The sequence below is a fragment of the Benincasa hispida genome, chromosome 9, assembly GCF_009727055.1.
Source record: "Benincasa hispida cultivar B227 chromosome 9, ASM972705v1, whole genome shotgun sequence".
Lineage (NCBI taxonomy): Eukaryota > Viridiplantae > Streptophyta > Magnoliopsida > Cucurbitales > Cucurbitaceae > Benincasa > Benincasa hispida.
The window spans coordinates 66338948-66356797 of NC_052357.1; the positions used below are offsets into that span (position 1 = coordinate 66338948).

Below are 17850 nucleotides of genomic sequence, written 5' to 3' on the forward strand. Positions count from 1 at the left end.
GTTCAGATGCCTAACTCTTTCTTTGTAAACAAAAAGAAGAAAGTTGTGAGATTCTTTCTCGGTTTTTATCTGCTCAAGGCTGCCCCATGGTCATTTTCATATGGCACTGAGCAATTGGATCTAGATGAGGAGATTGCACTCATTTTATTTACTAAGATAAATGCTGATCACCATCTTTGCAAGACACCATTTTTCTCTTGATGAAGGTTTGAGATGTTTGAAAAGACAATGTTCTTGTTCTTCCGAATCTTATGGGGTTGAAAACTTGATAAATGTCTTCTTAATCTTGTACACAGTGTCTTCATGGGTTAGATTAAGTTGGATTGGGGCATTTTCAAAACCAATTTAATTATTTGGGTTGTAATTTTTTCAAAGGTATTGAATTAAATGTGGGGTGGGAGAATCAAACATCTAACCTCGAGGTTGAAGCATTATACCTTGAGTTACGCTCATTTTGGCATTGTAAAATTTTCAATCCGAAGAACCTTTATTAAATAATGAACCTAATCTAACCTAACAATGTAATTATTATTTTAAGAAAAATAAAATGTCAATATGTAAAAAAAAAAAATAAAAAATAAAAAATAAAAAATAAAAAATTAAAAAATTAAAAAATTAAAAAAATTATTTCCAATATTGAAATCAAAGATAAACGATTAAATTTCAATGTAAATTACGAAAAGTTACTTTCTAAAGAAAAAAAAATGTCTTTAAAAGTTGTTAGAGAATAAATAATCCAAAAATAATAACTAAATTAAAATGAATATATGCATGTATAATTATATTGTAAGTAAACAAGATATTTTAAATATTAATAATCACTTTAGCTTGATTCACATAAAGTTAAACTAATTTTTAGGTGAATCCATAAACTAATCCAATATATCAAGTTTTCATTTATTTAAATGCAAAATCAATTAAAATGAGTTGAAAATTCAATCCAAACCAAACGAGTTGGGTTTGCTTGATTGAATTTCTCGAGTCATTGAATTTTTCTTTAAAAAAAAAAAAAAGGAAAAGGAAAGAATCATCTTCTCACAAATGACTTAAAAATGAATAAAGTTCAATATGACATAGCTTTGTTCGACTATGTTTTATGCTTGGTCCGAGAAATTTTCTTTTTCTTTTCAACAAAATGCATAATATAGCTTCTTTTTTTTTTTTTCCTTTTACAGGCCAAAAAGCCTATATTCCCTCAACCATTAGTTGTTTGATTAAGGTATAGTTTAGAATTGTTGTAGCCTAATAAATTTCAGATTAAAATATAGAAAGTTAGCTTATAGTGATCCAAAAATTAGTACAAATTTGTTGCAAAATAATTGTAATAACCAAAATAAACATGTATTTTCGTTAAGCATGAGACATGAGTTGTATTCATTTTTAACTTCAAAATGTTTGTAAGTTAATTATATACAGATTTATACAATTTAATAAAAAAAATGCATGTTCTAAAAACACCTATAAGTAAAAACTTAGAGATCAAAAAGGTAATTTTACCTTTACTATAAATGATTTTATATCTTACATTTTTATAGAATGGTTTAAATATTTAAAAGTGATTATACTCATCGTAAATATGTTTTCTTTCTTCTACCATATATATTGAAGATTTTCAGTTAAACATCTAAAATTCAATTTTTTTGGATAATTTCTTCAAAATTAAATTTTAAGTTAATCCAAGAATATTAAAGCTTTAATTTATTAATTAAGATGGAATATTATTCTAAAAGTTATTTCAACACACTATTAATCAATCTTCTTGGACATTTTTTTTTTGCAAATATTCAACATTTGAAAGAAAAATAAAGCATCAAATGAACTGCACAATTTGAGGAGGGGGAGGCATCAGATTCCATTCTGGGACCACTAAGAGAAAGTCAACACTTAAATTACCTCAAAAATCATTTTTTTTTCTTTTTTATTAAGTTCCCTTTATTATAACTTTGAGCTACGTTGAGCCAATTCTAGATATTTTAATTCATTTATATTCTCTACTTAGTGAGATCCTAGAAACTTTAAACATATGAATTAGTGTCAATATAATTTTGTTTTTAAATTTTTAGGCTTGTTTCTATTTTATTTTTAAATTTTAGGTTTGTTTTCCTCTCAAAATTTTAATTATAATTATGATTTTCACGTTAGTTAAAAGAAACACTTGAATTTCTAATCAAATTATAAAAGTAAATAAAAGTTTTGATTTTTCTTTTTTGAAAGTTTACAAAACTTGTCTTGGATTTTGAAAACGTTATTAAAAAATGATAACAAAACATAAAAATTTATAAATTATTGAGGGTTGTTCAAGACAAGGCTCAAAGTCCATGGGCAGTCTAGCCCAAAAAGTATTCAGAAAAGAGCATAAGAGAACATGCATCCCAAAAGAGGTATGTCAATGCTTTGGGATTTGGGTCCACTAGCCTAGCCGGTAAATATATAACAATCGAAAAATAAACGAGTTGAGGTTGATTTGACACTCTACAACCTTGAACGCCGTAACATCCCCGACACTACCTGCCATCACACACGAACATGTGTTAGAGGATAGACTTATAAATAGCCCTTTCAACCACCCTACAAGGAGGGTAAGTAATCTCAAAAGGAGAGCGACAACCTTATTGTAGGATCAGTTTGGCAATCCTAAATAGGGTGAATAGGGTTTATAAAACTAATTTTTTTTTTTTTCAAACATGAACCCAAATTAAGCAAGTTAATACACTTTATGATAGTAAGTAAATTAAACAATAATTTCATGCAAATAATTTAAATCCAAAGCAATCAAGAAATTAATAATAATACTTTGAGCACCAATTAGTATAAGAGTAATTGGTAGTAAAGGAGGTTTGTTATTATCAATGTATTAATTAATTAGAGATTAAAGTCCAAAAAACTAACAATTTCTCTTTTATTACTAAACATTCACTTCTTGTACTAACTTAGGCATCAAGTGTAGTAGGCTCAGCACTATATCGATATGAAGATCTCTTACGAAGATCAACTTGACTAGATCAAGACCAGACTACAGAAAAACGGGTTATAGGTCAAGACCATCAGGCACCCACAAAGCAACTCAAGACGAATGAGATCCTAGCGCCAACATAAGTGAAGACGACGGTATTTATAAACTCAAATTTAAAAACCTTGATAGTTAAGAAATAGGTCTAAATTATTAAACTTCAAATAATAGAATTAAATATTCGTTCTGATCTCCTCCCATTCATGTACTTGTCGATTTAACCTGCCAAAATAAGAAAGTATTGGTCTCATAGAATTAAAATGAGAACATCGAGAATAACTTCATTAAAATTTAATTAATTATTTTTTTTCTTTACAAATTGTGATTTAGAGTAATGTAGAATTAGATTCGAGGTTTGATAGGCAAGAAATAAAAAAGATATTAGTATAATTTCCACAAAAATGAGAGGCTTGAGAATAATAATATGTTTGTGTTGGGTTGCTTTGAAGGAAATTGTGATTTCATACAACAATTTTGCATGCTAAACATGTGCTAAATTTCTTTTTGTAATATTGGCTATATAATTAAAACAATAGCACTTAGATTCTTTCAAAAATAAATAAAAAAATAAATAAAACTAACTTATTTGGATCAAAGTAAATAAGAGAATACCATATATATAAACAAAATTATTTAGGCCTCGTTTAGTAACGATTTTATTTTTTATTTTTGTTCTTGAAAATTAAACCTATGAACAATACTTTTACTTCCAAATTTCTTCATTTGTTATCTACTTTTCACTAATAGTTTAAAAATTCAAGCCAAAATTTGAGAATAAAGAAAAAATAGCTTTCTAAAAATTATTTTTTGTTTTTGGAATTTGGTTAAGAGTCCAAACATTGTACTTAAGAAATATGCAAATCATTGTAAAAAATATGAATGAAATAAACTTAATTTTCAAAAACAAAAATAATAAACAAATGGTTACCAAATGAAATCTCAATCGTTTGAGTAGTTTCGCCTCACCATCAGACAAAAATTTAGCTTGTGGCAATACTTTCATCTACAATCAACGAATACCACAACAAATTTTGATACAAACATTATTTTAGTCTCTAAACTATAAGGCTTGTGTCTATTTGATAGAACTTTTAAAAGTATCTAATAGATCTTTAAAAGTTTGATAATTTAAGTCCCGTTTTTGTTTTTGAAAATTGAGTCTATGGACATTACTTCTACCCGAAATTTCTTCCTTTGTTATCTACTTTTCGCCCATGGTTTAAAAAAACTTAGTCAAATTTTGAGAACTAAAAAAAATTAGCTTTCAAAAAGTTGTTTTTGTTTTTATAATTTGGCTAAAAATTCAATCATTGTACTCAAGAAAGATGTAAATCATGGTCAGAAATATAGATGAAATAGACTTAATTTTCAAAAACAAAAACAAAAAATTAAATGGTTACCAAACGGGGTCTTATTAAGTAAAACATATATATCTAATTGATTAAGCTTTCAATTTTGTGTCAAACAAATCTTTGAATTTAAATTTTGTCTAATCGATTTTTTAAATATTTAACAAATTTTAAGACTTACAAATCTACTTGGCACAAAATTGAAAATTTCAAGTTTCATTAGACAAACTTTTAAATTTGGACATATTAAATATAAAATTGAAAATTCATAAATTTATTACTAATTAGACACAAACCTCTAAGTTCAAGAACTAAAACTGGACATATTAAATATAAAATGAATGTTCATAAATTTAACTAAAAAGGTACATATAAGATCGTTAGAGGCTAAAAAATATGTTTTGAAAATTCAGTAATAAAAAATACATATTTTTCAAAAACTCGGATAATGAAATGGTAATTTTTCCTTTTACTTTAGCTTTTGCGAAAATTGAAAAAGAACATTCATTCGACCAATGTTAGCGAGATAAAAATAAGAAAGTGGTAAAATTATAACCCAAAATAATATGAAAAGAATTTTTGACATAGAAAAAGAAAACAATATGAAAGGACTTGAGTTTTCAGATTTTTGAATTAACAATAAGATGATTGTGGCTCAAGCTTTGACTCGCTCAACCGACCGTCTAGTCAATTCTCCTTTCTCACGCGCTTTTGATTATTTGTGGATTTGTTTCAACTCATGACGTCATTATTTGTTCTTATTTTGCCAAATCAGCTCCCTCCCTAATGGATAGTTTCTCTCTTTTAAAGTTTAGATTTTTCCATTTACTATTTTTATTATTTATTCTATTATTTTTGTTCTTATTCTTAATATAACCATCTTCTGTTAAACCAGCCATTTACTCCCTACAATTTTAACTAATTTCAATCTCGTCCTTATAACTCCAAAACTATTATTTTTATTCCTTTTTTTATTATTATTCTTGATATTTTTTTCAATGATATAACATTATAACCAATTAAACTATGCTCAAATTGTCACTTCCTTTTGATTTACCCTTTCTCTGTTTGATCAAATCTCTTATTTCTTATTATTAGAAGTTATTGTGTGTTTTATAAATATTAAATGAAAAATAATAACCTATTTCACTAGTTTTTTTTCACTCCATCAACATTTTTCTCCAAAAAAAATTATATTTGCTTGTTAGCTTGAGACCATCCAACAACCAAGAACAAATAGTATTCAAAATTTTATATTAACATATTCTTAAAACTATATAAAAAAGATATTTGCTCAATTGTAACGTGTCATATTCATTCACAAGATAAATAATGGTCCATATTTAACTATTTTTCTTAAGAATATATATATATATATCATAAAACTCACCATATATAAATTTGACCGTTAGTGTATTTAATATTATTTGTTATAGTGTTTTATATTAAGTTATTATGCTATTATGTTATATAACTTCTATTTATTTCCTATATTGAAAAGTTCCCTCAATATCTTTTTAATAGTATTAAGTGTATGGTTGTAGGCCATAATCTAATCAACATTGCAACTTTCCATCTATTTTTCTATCTCTCTATTTTTCTTGATATAGCCACCGGTGAATCTGGAGCTCGAACTCCTCTTTAACTTTATGTTCTTTATAATATATATATATATTGACATAATATTAATATTAGTAGTTGGCATAGTGATAAATATGACATCAAAACCCTTTTAGACCTAGTTTCAAGCCCCACTTTTTATATTTATTTTTTCAGATTTTCCTTCCTTAATAGCCATTCGATTATTTATTATATAAATTCAAGGGTTGTCACTTATTTGATATGTTTATTATTAGTTACGTGAATAGCATTCTCTTCTTTTGTTTCTTTTCAATTATGTCATCGTCTACTAAATATAATTATGTCGTAGTTTTGTTTAGGTAATCTAATCACTGTTTTAATATTAGTTTGACCCATTGAAAGATCATAAGCATATTTGGTGGCAAACGGAAGAGTTCACTTAGCTTTTTCCTTTCCAGAATTGATGATTGAAAACTTGACGAAATGCTAATAATAGATCAGTACAAGTTTAATTAAACAAATCCATTTAGATTATTATAATTTAATTTATAATTAATTAATTACTGACTTGTATTAATTCATGTTAAATTAAAATGAAATAAATATGGAAAGCGAGTGGAATAGGAAGTTTCTTGGTTGCCTTCACACTTGGCCTGGCCAAGTCCCCGGTGGTCGGTGACTTTGTCTGCAATGGCACTGCCACGTGTCAAAGTCATGTACTTAACCGAGACATGCGGAGTTATTGCATGTTTCTCCTAATTTGTTATTAAAACAGTATTGTAAAATGTTGATAAAAACATAAAATTAAAAAATATCAAATTACTTCAAAGTCCAATCATTTAAATTAACTAGTCAAATTGAGCACATGGTTTCTATATCTAAAGAGTGTTGTTCAATCTTCCATCCTATATTTGAATCGAAAAAAATTAAATTAATAAAAATCTACTCAAATTTTTAATATCGTTCGTCGTTTCACAATTATAAAAGTGGGAGCATCGAATTATATAAGATAGTAATTAATACATTGAACTATATCTAAATGGATAATTCAAAGAAAAGTTAATTAGAAAAAAAAATGAGCTAAGAATGGCACAAACTCCATTTCTTTACTTATTAAATGATCTAACAAATACAAATCAATGACTAATCTAAACTTACCTTATCGATAAATATTATTATTTTTAGTATGTTTGAATCTTCGGTTGATGTAACATTGTAAATAAAAAAGTGATTTTTTTTTTAAATAAAATTTTAATAGAATTCAAGATCTTTAATGAGATGTTTCAAAGTTGAAGAACTCACTCAAAGAGAGGGATAAAAGAGAAGGTTGATAAAAATTATATAAGTTCATGATATTTATTTAGTTTTTTATTTTTGACTTTGTGATTGATGGTACAAATATTATGTTTACATCACAAAAAAATCAATAGGTACAAGTAGTGTTTATACGTTTATTTTTTTTTTTTTAAAACGAAAAACCAAAATTCAGTTTGATAATTATTTAGTTTTATGCTTTTTATTTTTGACATCTAAACTTATAAACACTACTTCCACCTATAAATTTCTTTGATTTGTTATTCACTTTTCATCAATATTTTAAAAAATATCCCAAAATTTGAAAAAAAAAAAAATCAAGAAGTAGTTTTGTTTTAAAAATTTCTCTAAAATGTAAGTGTTTCCTCCAAAAATAAAAAATAAAAAAAATCAAATTCATAGTAAGAAATTTAAGAGAAAATAAACATATTTAAAAAATAGAAAACAAAAAAAAAACAAAAAATTTAAAATAAATGAATATTATTTTAAATGACAAAACTGTTGAAATATCTACAAATGATAGATACATATAGTGTGGTCTATTACGGTTTATCATACATACACGGTTAAACTTTCTTATATTTGTAAATATTTTAATTTAATTTTTTAAATTTGAAAATAACCTAAAAAGATATTAAATAAAATAAAAGAAAAAGTGTAAATGATTAAGGAGAGAGAGAAAGGAAACAAAAAGTAAACAATAGAAAAGAAGAAAGTCAACATAGAAGAAAGTCCTAGTCCCACTTTGTGGGCAGCATTTTTTTCTTTCTTTCTTTTTTTTTTTTTAAATTAAAAAATAAGTAAAAATTCATCATTTGAACCTATAACCTTCTAATCATATAATAATACTTTTATTTAATTTAACAAAGTTTATTATTTTTAAAAAATGATTATGATTAATTTGCTTAGTTAGACTTCGAAAACGGTTGCATATGCAAATAATGGTAGTGGAAACAAAGGCATCCTCCGATTCTTCGGCCTCTTTCAAACTTTCTCTTAAATTAGTAAATTAATTTTGCTTTTTCAAAGAAAATTAAAAAAGGTTGTATTTTGATGTTCGCTCTCCTTTTTCTCTCTCCCTTTGTCATTATAATTCTTTTTATTCAAATTGAAGAACCAAAAACTGCAACAATAACAAATAACCAAAATCAACGACAAGAAGCTGAAGCCTGAAGCAGCGCCGCACACAAGGAGCAGCAAAACCAAACCCCAGTTTTTTTTCCCCCCTTCTTTTTTCTGCTTTAATTTGATAATTCAAGAGGAATTTCAGATACTCTCTGGTAACCCCTTTCATTATTTATTTTGTTTTTACTTCTTTTGTTTGGCTTTTCACAGAGTTTTAGGGTTGTGTTTTAAGGGTTTTCTTTCTTATTTCTCCTTTTGGATTCTTAATTTTTTGGAATTTCATGGTGCAGTTGCTGAATTTTGGAACTGGGTTTCATTCGAATTTTCTTTTTGGATTGGATTGTTGGAGGAATAGATGTTGAGAAATTAGCAGAAAGGGGATTTTCGAATTTGACTTATGGATAAACTATGCTGTTTTAATGCTTCATATTCTGGGGTAAGGACAGCCTCTTTATTATTATTTTTCTTTCATTCTTCAATTGTAATTGTATTGTTTCATTCTAACCACAGAAAATTTGTGTTCAATTTTGTATGTTCTTGCTCTGTCCTTGTGTTTGGGGACTTCTTCTTTTTAGCAACAGAATTCTTGTAATTCTATCAAAATTCTTTATGAACTAGGTAGATTTATGGATCAATTCTTCAGGTGGTTGAGGAAATTCTTATAATTCTACCAAAGTCTGTATGATCAAGGCATAATGCATAGGTTTAGTTTTCTATATGTTGAGGGAATTGGTTTAGTTTCTTGTCCTCAAGCTGATGCTGCCCCAAATGAATGATATTTTGAATAGGATACACGGAAGGATTGGTATACTAGTGGCGTCTTAGTTGCTATACTGAATCCCCTACCAAAGAAAACTAAACGGGAAAACACGTGGGGATGGGGTTCTGTTATTAAGTTGAATAAATGTTTTCTTTTCAAATCTGTAATCCAAATGAATTTGTTTTTAGATTCTCGTACTTCGTTCTGCATTATGTGAATTTTACTTTTGTTGACAATTTGATCATGTAGATTAGATCCGCATTGAATTATGGTAAAGGAAGAAGTCATGAGGGGATAATCAAGTATGGGTTCTGCCTGGTTAAAGGGAAAGCTAATCATCCCATGGAAGATTACCATGTTGCTAAGTTTGTTCAGATTCAAGAACATGAATTGGGGCTCTTTGCGATATACGATGGCCATTTAGGAGAAAGTGTGCCTGCCTACTTACAAAAGCATTTGTTTCCTAACATCTTGAAAGAGGTAGGATGTTAGCTTGAAAACTTCTAAGTTAACCATTCATATTACTGCTCTTCCTCTGGTTTTTACTTTCACTTTTTTCATTATAGGAAGAGTTTTGGGTTGACCCCAACAGCTCCATCTCAAAAGCATATGAGAAGACTGACCAAGCGATTCTATCCCACAGCTCTGACTTGGGTCGTGGTGGATCAACTGCTGTTACTGCTATTCTGATTAATGGTCAAAGACTGTGGGTGGCCAATGTTGGAGATTCACGTGCAGTTCTTTCTAGAGGGGGTGAAGCTGTACAGATGACCATCGATCATGAGCCGAATACAGAACGGCGCCTCATTGAGAATAAAGGTGGCTTCGTTTCAAACATGCCAGGTAAATTTGTATTGGTGCCACAATATGCAATTGTTTGTTTTCCTTTGGAATTCTTTTATCTGAAGAATCTGTTTAGGTTGGGTTCCTCTCCATTGTTATGTGTTAACTGCTTCATTCTTGATGAACTACCAATAGTGGTTGAGATGTTTAGAGATTTTAAAACAGCCAGCCAATTTTACCACCCCAGTTAAAAGTTTAATTGATCATGAAGGTTAAAATTGTTACTGAAATTCCATGTCCCATAATCGAAGAGTAAAATTTAAAATTGTTTAAAGCCTATAATTTTTTGCTCCTTTTCTTTATCTAAATTGCACCACTTTATCATTCTTTTTAATCTTCTGAAAAGTTTATAAATAGCTTGCACTCACGACCACGTTATTAATTTATGAAAAAAAATCATGAGAAGAATCAAAGTTTGGGATGACTTGTATGAATCTTACTTTTAACTGTTTTGGGCAATTTTGACAAACACAACCAAACAACACAACATTTGATAAGTGCTTTTAATTAATTTTCACATTTTCAAAATTCATGCCAAACTAATATTAATGATGGTCAAGATTTTAGCCACATTGATGGGAGAGAAAATTAGGAGTCCTTTAATGTAGGATTCAAATTTAGAAACTTTTATTTTGACATCTCACGAAATTCTAGTGTTGCAAGAAACTGAGTCGTTGGGTTTAATTTTGCCCTTTTACGCGTTTTGTACTGTCCTCATCCGTTTATGATTTTTGAATGATTTAAATCACTATTTTTAGGGCTTGTTTGGATTGTATCAAGAAAAGGTATTTTTCGACAAACTCATTTTTATTTAGATACTTTTGATTAAAAAATGATTAAAATACACTTGAAAAGCTATTTTGAGTGGTTATCAAACACTTCATTTCTTCCAACATGACTTATTTTTTAAATTAAACACTTCAAAATTTATTCCAACCATACCCTTAGCATCATAGTCAGAAACGGGGATCACTGATAATTAGTACTTTGTCTTTTGCAACTTTTAAAGTACCGAATATTGAAATAGAGAGGAGTTGTTTTATTTCTTTTCTGAGAAAAATTGTGAGTTGTTGTAATCAAGGTTGGTTCAATAAACGTTCGAATTCATGCTCTTTTTTTTCCATCATGTTCTTGTTGTGTTAAGAATGTTGATATAATTTTAAATTTACCATAACCTACCAACTCAAGTTTTTGGTTGATTGATGATTTAATATGTTATAAGTTTGGAGGTCCTGAGTTTAAACCCCTATAAGGTTATTTCCTCCCCCAATTAATATTGTACTCCACTTATTGGGCTTTCAACAAATTTTCAAGCCCACAAGTGAGATGGAGTGTTAAAGTGTTGATATAATATTAAGTTTACCATAACCCATCAGTTTAAGTTTTTGAATTCATTCGTGATTACGTGTCAAATTTCTTGTAAAAACAGGAGACGTACCTCGAGTGAACGGCCAATTAGCAGTTTCACGAGCATTTGGAGACAAGAGTCTCAAATCTCACTTGCGATCAGATCCTGACATACGTGATGTTAATGTAGATGCCAACACGGACATATTAATTCTCGCCAGTGACGGTCTTTGGAAGGTGCTATTATCAGCTTCCTTTCCTTAGACTCTTTTTGCATTAACACCTATACATTTACAGCAGCAAAGGGTGCAAAACCAATGGAGAACAAATTTCTTGTTCTAGAATCATCCCATTTTTATCTACATTTTCTTTCTTCTTATGAATGTGAATGAAACAGGTCATGGCCAATCAAGAAGCAGTCGATATTGCTCGAAGAATTAAAGACCCATTGAAGGCTGCTAAGCAGTTAATAACTGAGGCTCTGGAGAAAGAAAGTAAAGATGATATATCATGCATTGTGGTTAGATTTAGGTGATTTTAGCCTTTAAAATTTTTTCTCCCTTCCAGATTAAGTATATACCCCAAATAAGATTTTCCTTTTATGCAATGGAAATTTACGTATTAGGCCAACAAAGTATATATACATGTTACGGGTAATCCTTTGCAAAGAATACGATATTTATCGCCCGAAAGAAAAGGAGTGACAGAAACCGTTATTTGTAAATTTGATTAGGCTGATTATGTTTATATTTTTTTTTTTATATATATATATATATATATATATTTTCTGAAGTTGAATTTGGAGTTTTGATGTATAATATTGTCTTATTATATGTAAGGACAACGAAACCTTGTAGTCCAAGGATATGTCCTCATGTTTGGTTTCACTCTTCAGGGTGTTTGCCTGTTTTTTAATTTTCAATTTTTTCTCTCTCACTAAATGTGATGTGTGAGCAGTGGCAGCTGTTTAATGAGATGAGATTCTATTATTATAGAGAGGAAATAGTCTATTTCTCTCTATCTTTCTATGTTGTTTTTTTAGTCCAATGTGGTAAATCACAAATCTTTTAGTCACTAACACATATTGGTGTCTGTTGAACTATGCTTGCTTTGGCCATTTTTTTACGTCTCTCAATAAAATTTATTAAGAAGATGGTGGTATAGAAGATTTTGATTAAGTTGTTACTTTTGATATATATTGATTGAGAACAATTTGGAGACTAAAATTGTATTTGTCCCTTTTTTTAAAAAAATCGAACTTCATTAAAAAAATACCAAACCACCAACACAATCCTCATGGAGAATAGAGAACGACCAATTCGGGAAACAAGATTCCCTATCGGTCTCATATATTTCTTAAACAGAAGAAGGTAGGCCACAAAAATAATCAAGAACGAGAAACTAAATATAAACATAAGAAATAACATATCCACGAAATGCAATCTCAACCGTGGCTTCAATAACGTTTTTTTGTCTTCGAAAGATCAGTTGATGACTTATTTAGCACACAAATGATCTTGATTGAATCAAATTCAACAATAACACATCCACGAAATGCAATCTCAATCGTGGCTTCAATAACGTTTTTTTGTCTTTGAAAGATCAGTTGATTACTTATTTAGAACACAAATGATCTCAATTGAATCAAATTCAACAATGAAGGACTGCTTCTAAAACCTAGACATCGGGATAAATTACAACAACCCTAATATGATGGCATCACCTCCACCTTTAAGTGCTTTGATAAGCTAACCATCTTAAAAATGGTTAAACCCAACTCAACTAGGAGATCCCCAAGAGTCACAAACCACCCACTCTAATCCACCATAAGTTTTTTTCATTGCTCCATAAGGCATCCGCATTGAGCTTCTAGCAACCTTGGGGGGGGGGGGGATTCTCTCAAACCTTATCGGTGCGAGGAACACATTCCCCCACCAAGACTGAGGAGAGAGTTATCAACCAGGTTAATCACCTGAGGGATATTAGACTTTTTACAACAAGAATCTAAGGAGAGAAGGTGATTTCCATGGTTCTATATACTCCACATCACACAAACATCTTTCGGAAGATCATATTTTCTAAGCTTGCTCACCAACCACTTCCAGGAATCCATAGTAGACCACTCATCTGTAAACCCCTAAACTCGATTTACTAGTTAATTATGCTTAAGTCCTCCTAATTATGTGTTTAATGTTATTGTGAGTCTATGTTTATGATAGTTGCAATGTTTGTAATAATATGAAGGTGTAAAAGCATGTATGTGATGTTAAGGGAGAAGAAAATATTCTAAATGTTAAATGTTGAGCTTTCGGGCATGAAAGGGATTAACAGTCAGAAGAAAAATGGAAGGTCCATGCGACAAAGTCATGTCAAATCATGCATTTCCCAAAATGCTATGTGACCAAGTGTTTAATGAAGGAAGATTGTGACTAAGTATAGCCATAAAGTAGGCGAAGATCATGAAGAAAAGTCAGGTTAGCTGTCAAATATGATGTTGGCCAAGGTAGGTAGGAGTATGCAACCAACTTCATCTAAGGTTAGAGAAGGCTAGTATAGGCTGCATGTTAGTGGCGGAGTTGCCTAGACAAGTACTCCAAATGAGATGCTAAGGCAGAATGCTAGGATGATCGCAAGGTAGTTAGCGGCCAAGGTTGGTAGACAAGATTTCCATGGACAAATGCGATGATGGCCCACTCTGTTGATATGAAGGTATGCTAAGAAAGTAAAGATTGACTATGCAGTGTTTGCCAAGGACACCTAAGACGAGGTGATGCGATCATGACTATGATTATGCTAAAATTAGTTTTGCAAAATTTCCAACGCCTAAGAAGAAGGTGATATCATTTGCAGCTCTCAAAGTATTAGGGGATTACTGAACAAGCTTGAAGGAACTTGAAGTTTTCCAGCCAAATCAAGAGGATTTAACGCTCATATTCTAAGGTAAACATGTTAATAAATTTTTTAGCACATTAATGGAAAGAAACTTAGTTAATTGTGTTGGGGATGATTCCCTAAACTCTCGTGTCCTGTAGTTTGCAAACACAGTTTTGAACAAATACTTGTGATGTATAATATATGATATTTTCTTCACTTATTGTCTTTGAACATTAGATATTTTATTTGTTTTACCACAAACCAATAAACTAAAATCCCTGGTTATCATTATGTAACTTATGTATGTGGAGACATACATGTGGATCATGTCTTAAGTGATAACCAAAATGGTCTTAGTATATGGATATAGGAGGGAAACTTTATCTTGGTAACGCTACGGATGCGGTCCGCTTTGTAGAATAGTTACAAGTGTTGTGACTTGCTACAGATGGTCTGATCCTGATCATTCATGTGGGGACATGCGAGCGGGGGCATCCTATACAAAGAGTTTACATAAGACCTGACCACGAAGTGCTAACGTCTCGTTATATAATGCTATTCATGACAGAGATTTCACTTCACTAGGATGACCATAGGTAACATGACCTCAATCCTAAGTGAGTTGGGAATTCATGCCATTGAGGGCGGTCCTTTGATTTGCATGCGTGCGAGTGGCCAAGTCGCCGACTCAAACCTACCACTTTGGGGATTCGTCTGATTTGGAAGCTGGGAACTTAGCTACACAAGATGGAATTCATTCCTTTCCAAAGTAGGGATAAGTAGATAGATTGCTCCCTTTTCATGGTTCGAGATGTGTCCACACATAGTAAGACTATGTTGTATTATTCAATAGAGGGATCAGTGGTACTTAAGAAGTTAGATGTCACTACATGGGCAAAATGGTAAATTGGCCCAGCTATACTTATGAGCATCTATGAAGGATTATCGTACTTTTGATTGTTTATATCCGATGGACACATAATTATATCTATGGTAAGAAGAGTTCAACTGTCGATCTTTAGTGGAATGCCTGACAGTTAACGGATGGTGGATCTTGTGGCTAAAAAGTTTAGTTAGCTATTCATGTAACGTTGGAGCTTTGAGTCATAGGTCCATAAAGTTCCCTTGGTAGCTCAATGGATTTAAGTTGAGAATCAGTTTTTGGGTCAGTTTGAAATGTTCAACTTGACAAGAGGGAGTTCGATTATATATGATATGATTGAACTGGTTAATTATATATGATATGATTGACTTTATGTATGAGATACTACATTAATTGGAGGAAAATAGATATAAATATGATTTATATCTTGTGGAGGAGAAAACACTATGGTTTATATGTGATATTAAACTATAGGTTGATGGTTATAATATGATTATATTTATTATTTTTAATTGGACAATTATGGGATAATTGTGCCAGCATTTTCTCCATAACCGTGTGATAGTGGGAGGTTTCATTCAGTTTTCGTAACTGAAGAATAAAATGAAAATCATTTTCATTTTGCAAAGAGATCACATAATTCGCTCACGAGTTGTATACAACCTATCGCATAGCAAACCGAGAGACTACACGATAGTTCAACGTTGCTACACGATCGTATACACGTGCACCTCNGTAACTGAAGAATAAAATGAAAATCATTTTCATTTTGCAAAGAGATCACATAATTCGCTCACGAGTTGTATACAACCTATCACATAGCAAACCGAGTGACTACACGATAGCTCAACGTTGCTACACGATCGTATACACGTGCGTCTCTTTCTAAACGATCACATAAGTTTTTCTAAATGATCGTCTAGCAATTGAGCATTTACTAAACGATCGTCTATACGATCGTAGCCTATTTACTATATGATCGTGTACTTTTTTCTAAACGATCAAGCATTGTTTATACGACAAATGCAGCCTTCTCACACTTGCTTGGTCGTTGTATACGATCTTCATTCCTTCTTCCCTCTACCAAATCCAACAGAGCCTACACTTTTGGATTCTCACACCGAGAATACCGAGGTTCTAAGTGGTGGTGTCATCCCCATTGTTGTGTTCGTTTGGAGGCTGTTCGTGAGTAGACGACCGAGTTTTGGTGAATGATTGCTTGGACGATCCAGCGAGATCGAAAGGAGCAGTCCATTGTCTGAGAGCAAGATTTCGGTGAAGAAAGGTTCTTCAATTGGTATGTTTTCTTGTTCTCTTGTTATTTAGTTCTCAAAGCATGCTAGTAATTTATTGTTAATTGCATATCTATTCTATTAGAATGTAAATGTGGTAATTCTGTCACAATATATTTGGAACGATCCGCTTCCGCTCAGAAGTATTCTTGCATAAGAGTTCCTTCAAATTGATGACTGGAATTAGAATTATAAGATTTAAAAGATTGGAATCTGAAATGATGCTATGGATGAATGAACAGGCAGCTGCAAACGAAGAGTAAACAAACAGTTAGCTTGCCGAGGTATGCGACAACATGCATGGGTGTGAAGTAAGGCATGCGGAGATTGATTGACGCATAGACACATAAGTGTGTTCTCATGACCATTGAGCACCCAATAGAGAGGGTAGCCAGTCTTTAGCCAAGAAGAAGGTAAAATGGCTAAGTATAAGTAATGCAATGAACTCAGCCATGATGCGGTAAGATTTATGTATGGGATAATGATAAGTTAAGTGTTATGTTAAGCTCAAAAGGGAGTTAATGATATTAACCAAGGGACCTCTTCTTATTACAGGACAAATGCAAGTGGGAGAGGTTTACAGACCCCTTGGATAAGTAGCTTAAGATAGTGAGTGATAAGTTTTTACAATGTTTTCCAATGCTAGTTATGAATGAATTTCAATATATGGACAGTTCATAAGAAGTTTTATATCATGATTTTCTTAACGCATTCCTTAAAATGAATATTGATTGCATGATCCATGTTTTTAAATGATGAAGTTATCTATGAGTTCAACATGCATTTTTTTCAGTAAGTCTATGCCCATGTTTTATAAGCATATATGATGTTACAAGGCACTTTGCGATGACATACAATTTATGAAGTATGATCAGCTCAAATGAGTATTCTGTTTTATGTTCATTAAATTTTTTCAATGTTTACGCCTTGTATGAACCCTACTCCGATGTTGGTATCGAAGGTATGGTAAGATACCTAGATTTCAGTTATGTTAGGAATCCTTGACACCGAAGGTATGGTAAGGTGGTTAGGACCCAATCCAGCCCTATGTCCACGTATGACTTAGCTATTGATGTTGAGATTGAGTAAAAGGGCTTTCTCTCAACTCAGGCTGGGAGGTGATTGAGCAAAAGGGCTTTCACTCCAGTGTAGGCTAACGTAGTAGGGATTGAGCAAAAAGGCTTTCCTCTATGTTTAGACAATGGAGTAGTGGCATTTTATAGTATGATATTGATAAGCTTTATTTTAGGGTTTTTATTTGATATGATTTTATGTTTTCTAGTTATATTTTCTAAACCCTGATTATGATCATGTAAATGTTTATGAAAGCATGTTTATATTATTTATGAACGTATGTTTTCCTAGTTAGTCACTCGCTGAGTTTTCAAGCTCACTTTTTAAATGTTTTCCTCCCCAGGTAGCAGTTGACGTCCCGAAACCGAGTAGATCTGTCAGTCAGTCATTGAACAGGA

At 31.0% G+C, this 17850-nt stretch overlaps 1 protein-coding gene across 2 annotated transcripts; it reads left to right on the top strand.

Moving 5' to 3' along the window:
* Positions 1–8182: 8182 nt before the first annotated feature.
* On the top strand, positions 8183–12204 carry LOC120086978 (probable protein phosphatase 2C 10). Of its 2 annotated transcripts, none has more exons than XM_039043813.1 (6): positions 8183–8534; positions 8670–8815; positions 9394–9619; positions 9706–9982; positions 11412–11566; positions 11727–12204. In XM_039043813.1, the coding sequence occupies exons 2-6, from the start codon at positions 8799–8801 to the stop codon at positions 11862–11864; spliced, it is 813 nt and encodes a 270-aa protein (XP_038899741.1). In that variant the 5' UTR covers positions 8183–8534; positions 8670–8798; the 3' UTR covers positions 11865–12204. The 2 variants fall into 2 exon arrangements, with proteins under 2 accessions (XP_038899741.1, XP_038899740.1); XM_039043812.1 differs by having other exon boundaries at positions 8186–8534; positions 9389–9619.
* Positions 12205–17850: the final 5646 nt, after the last annotated feature.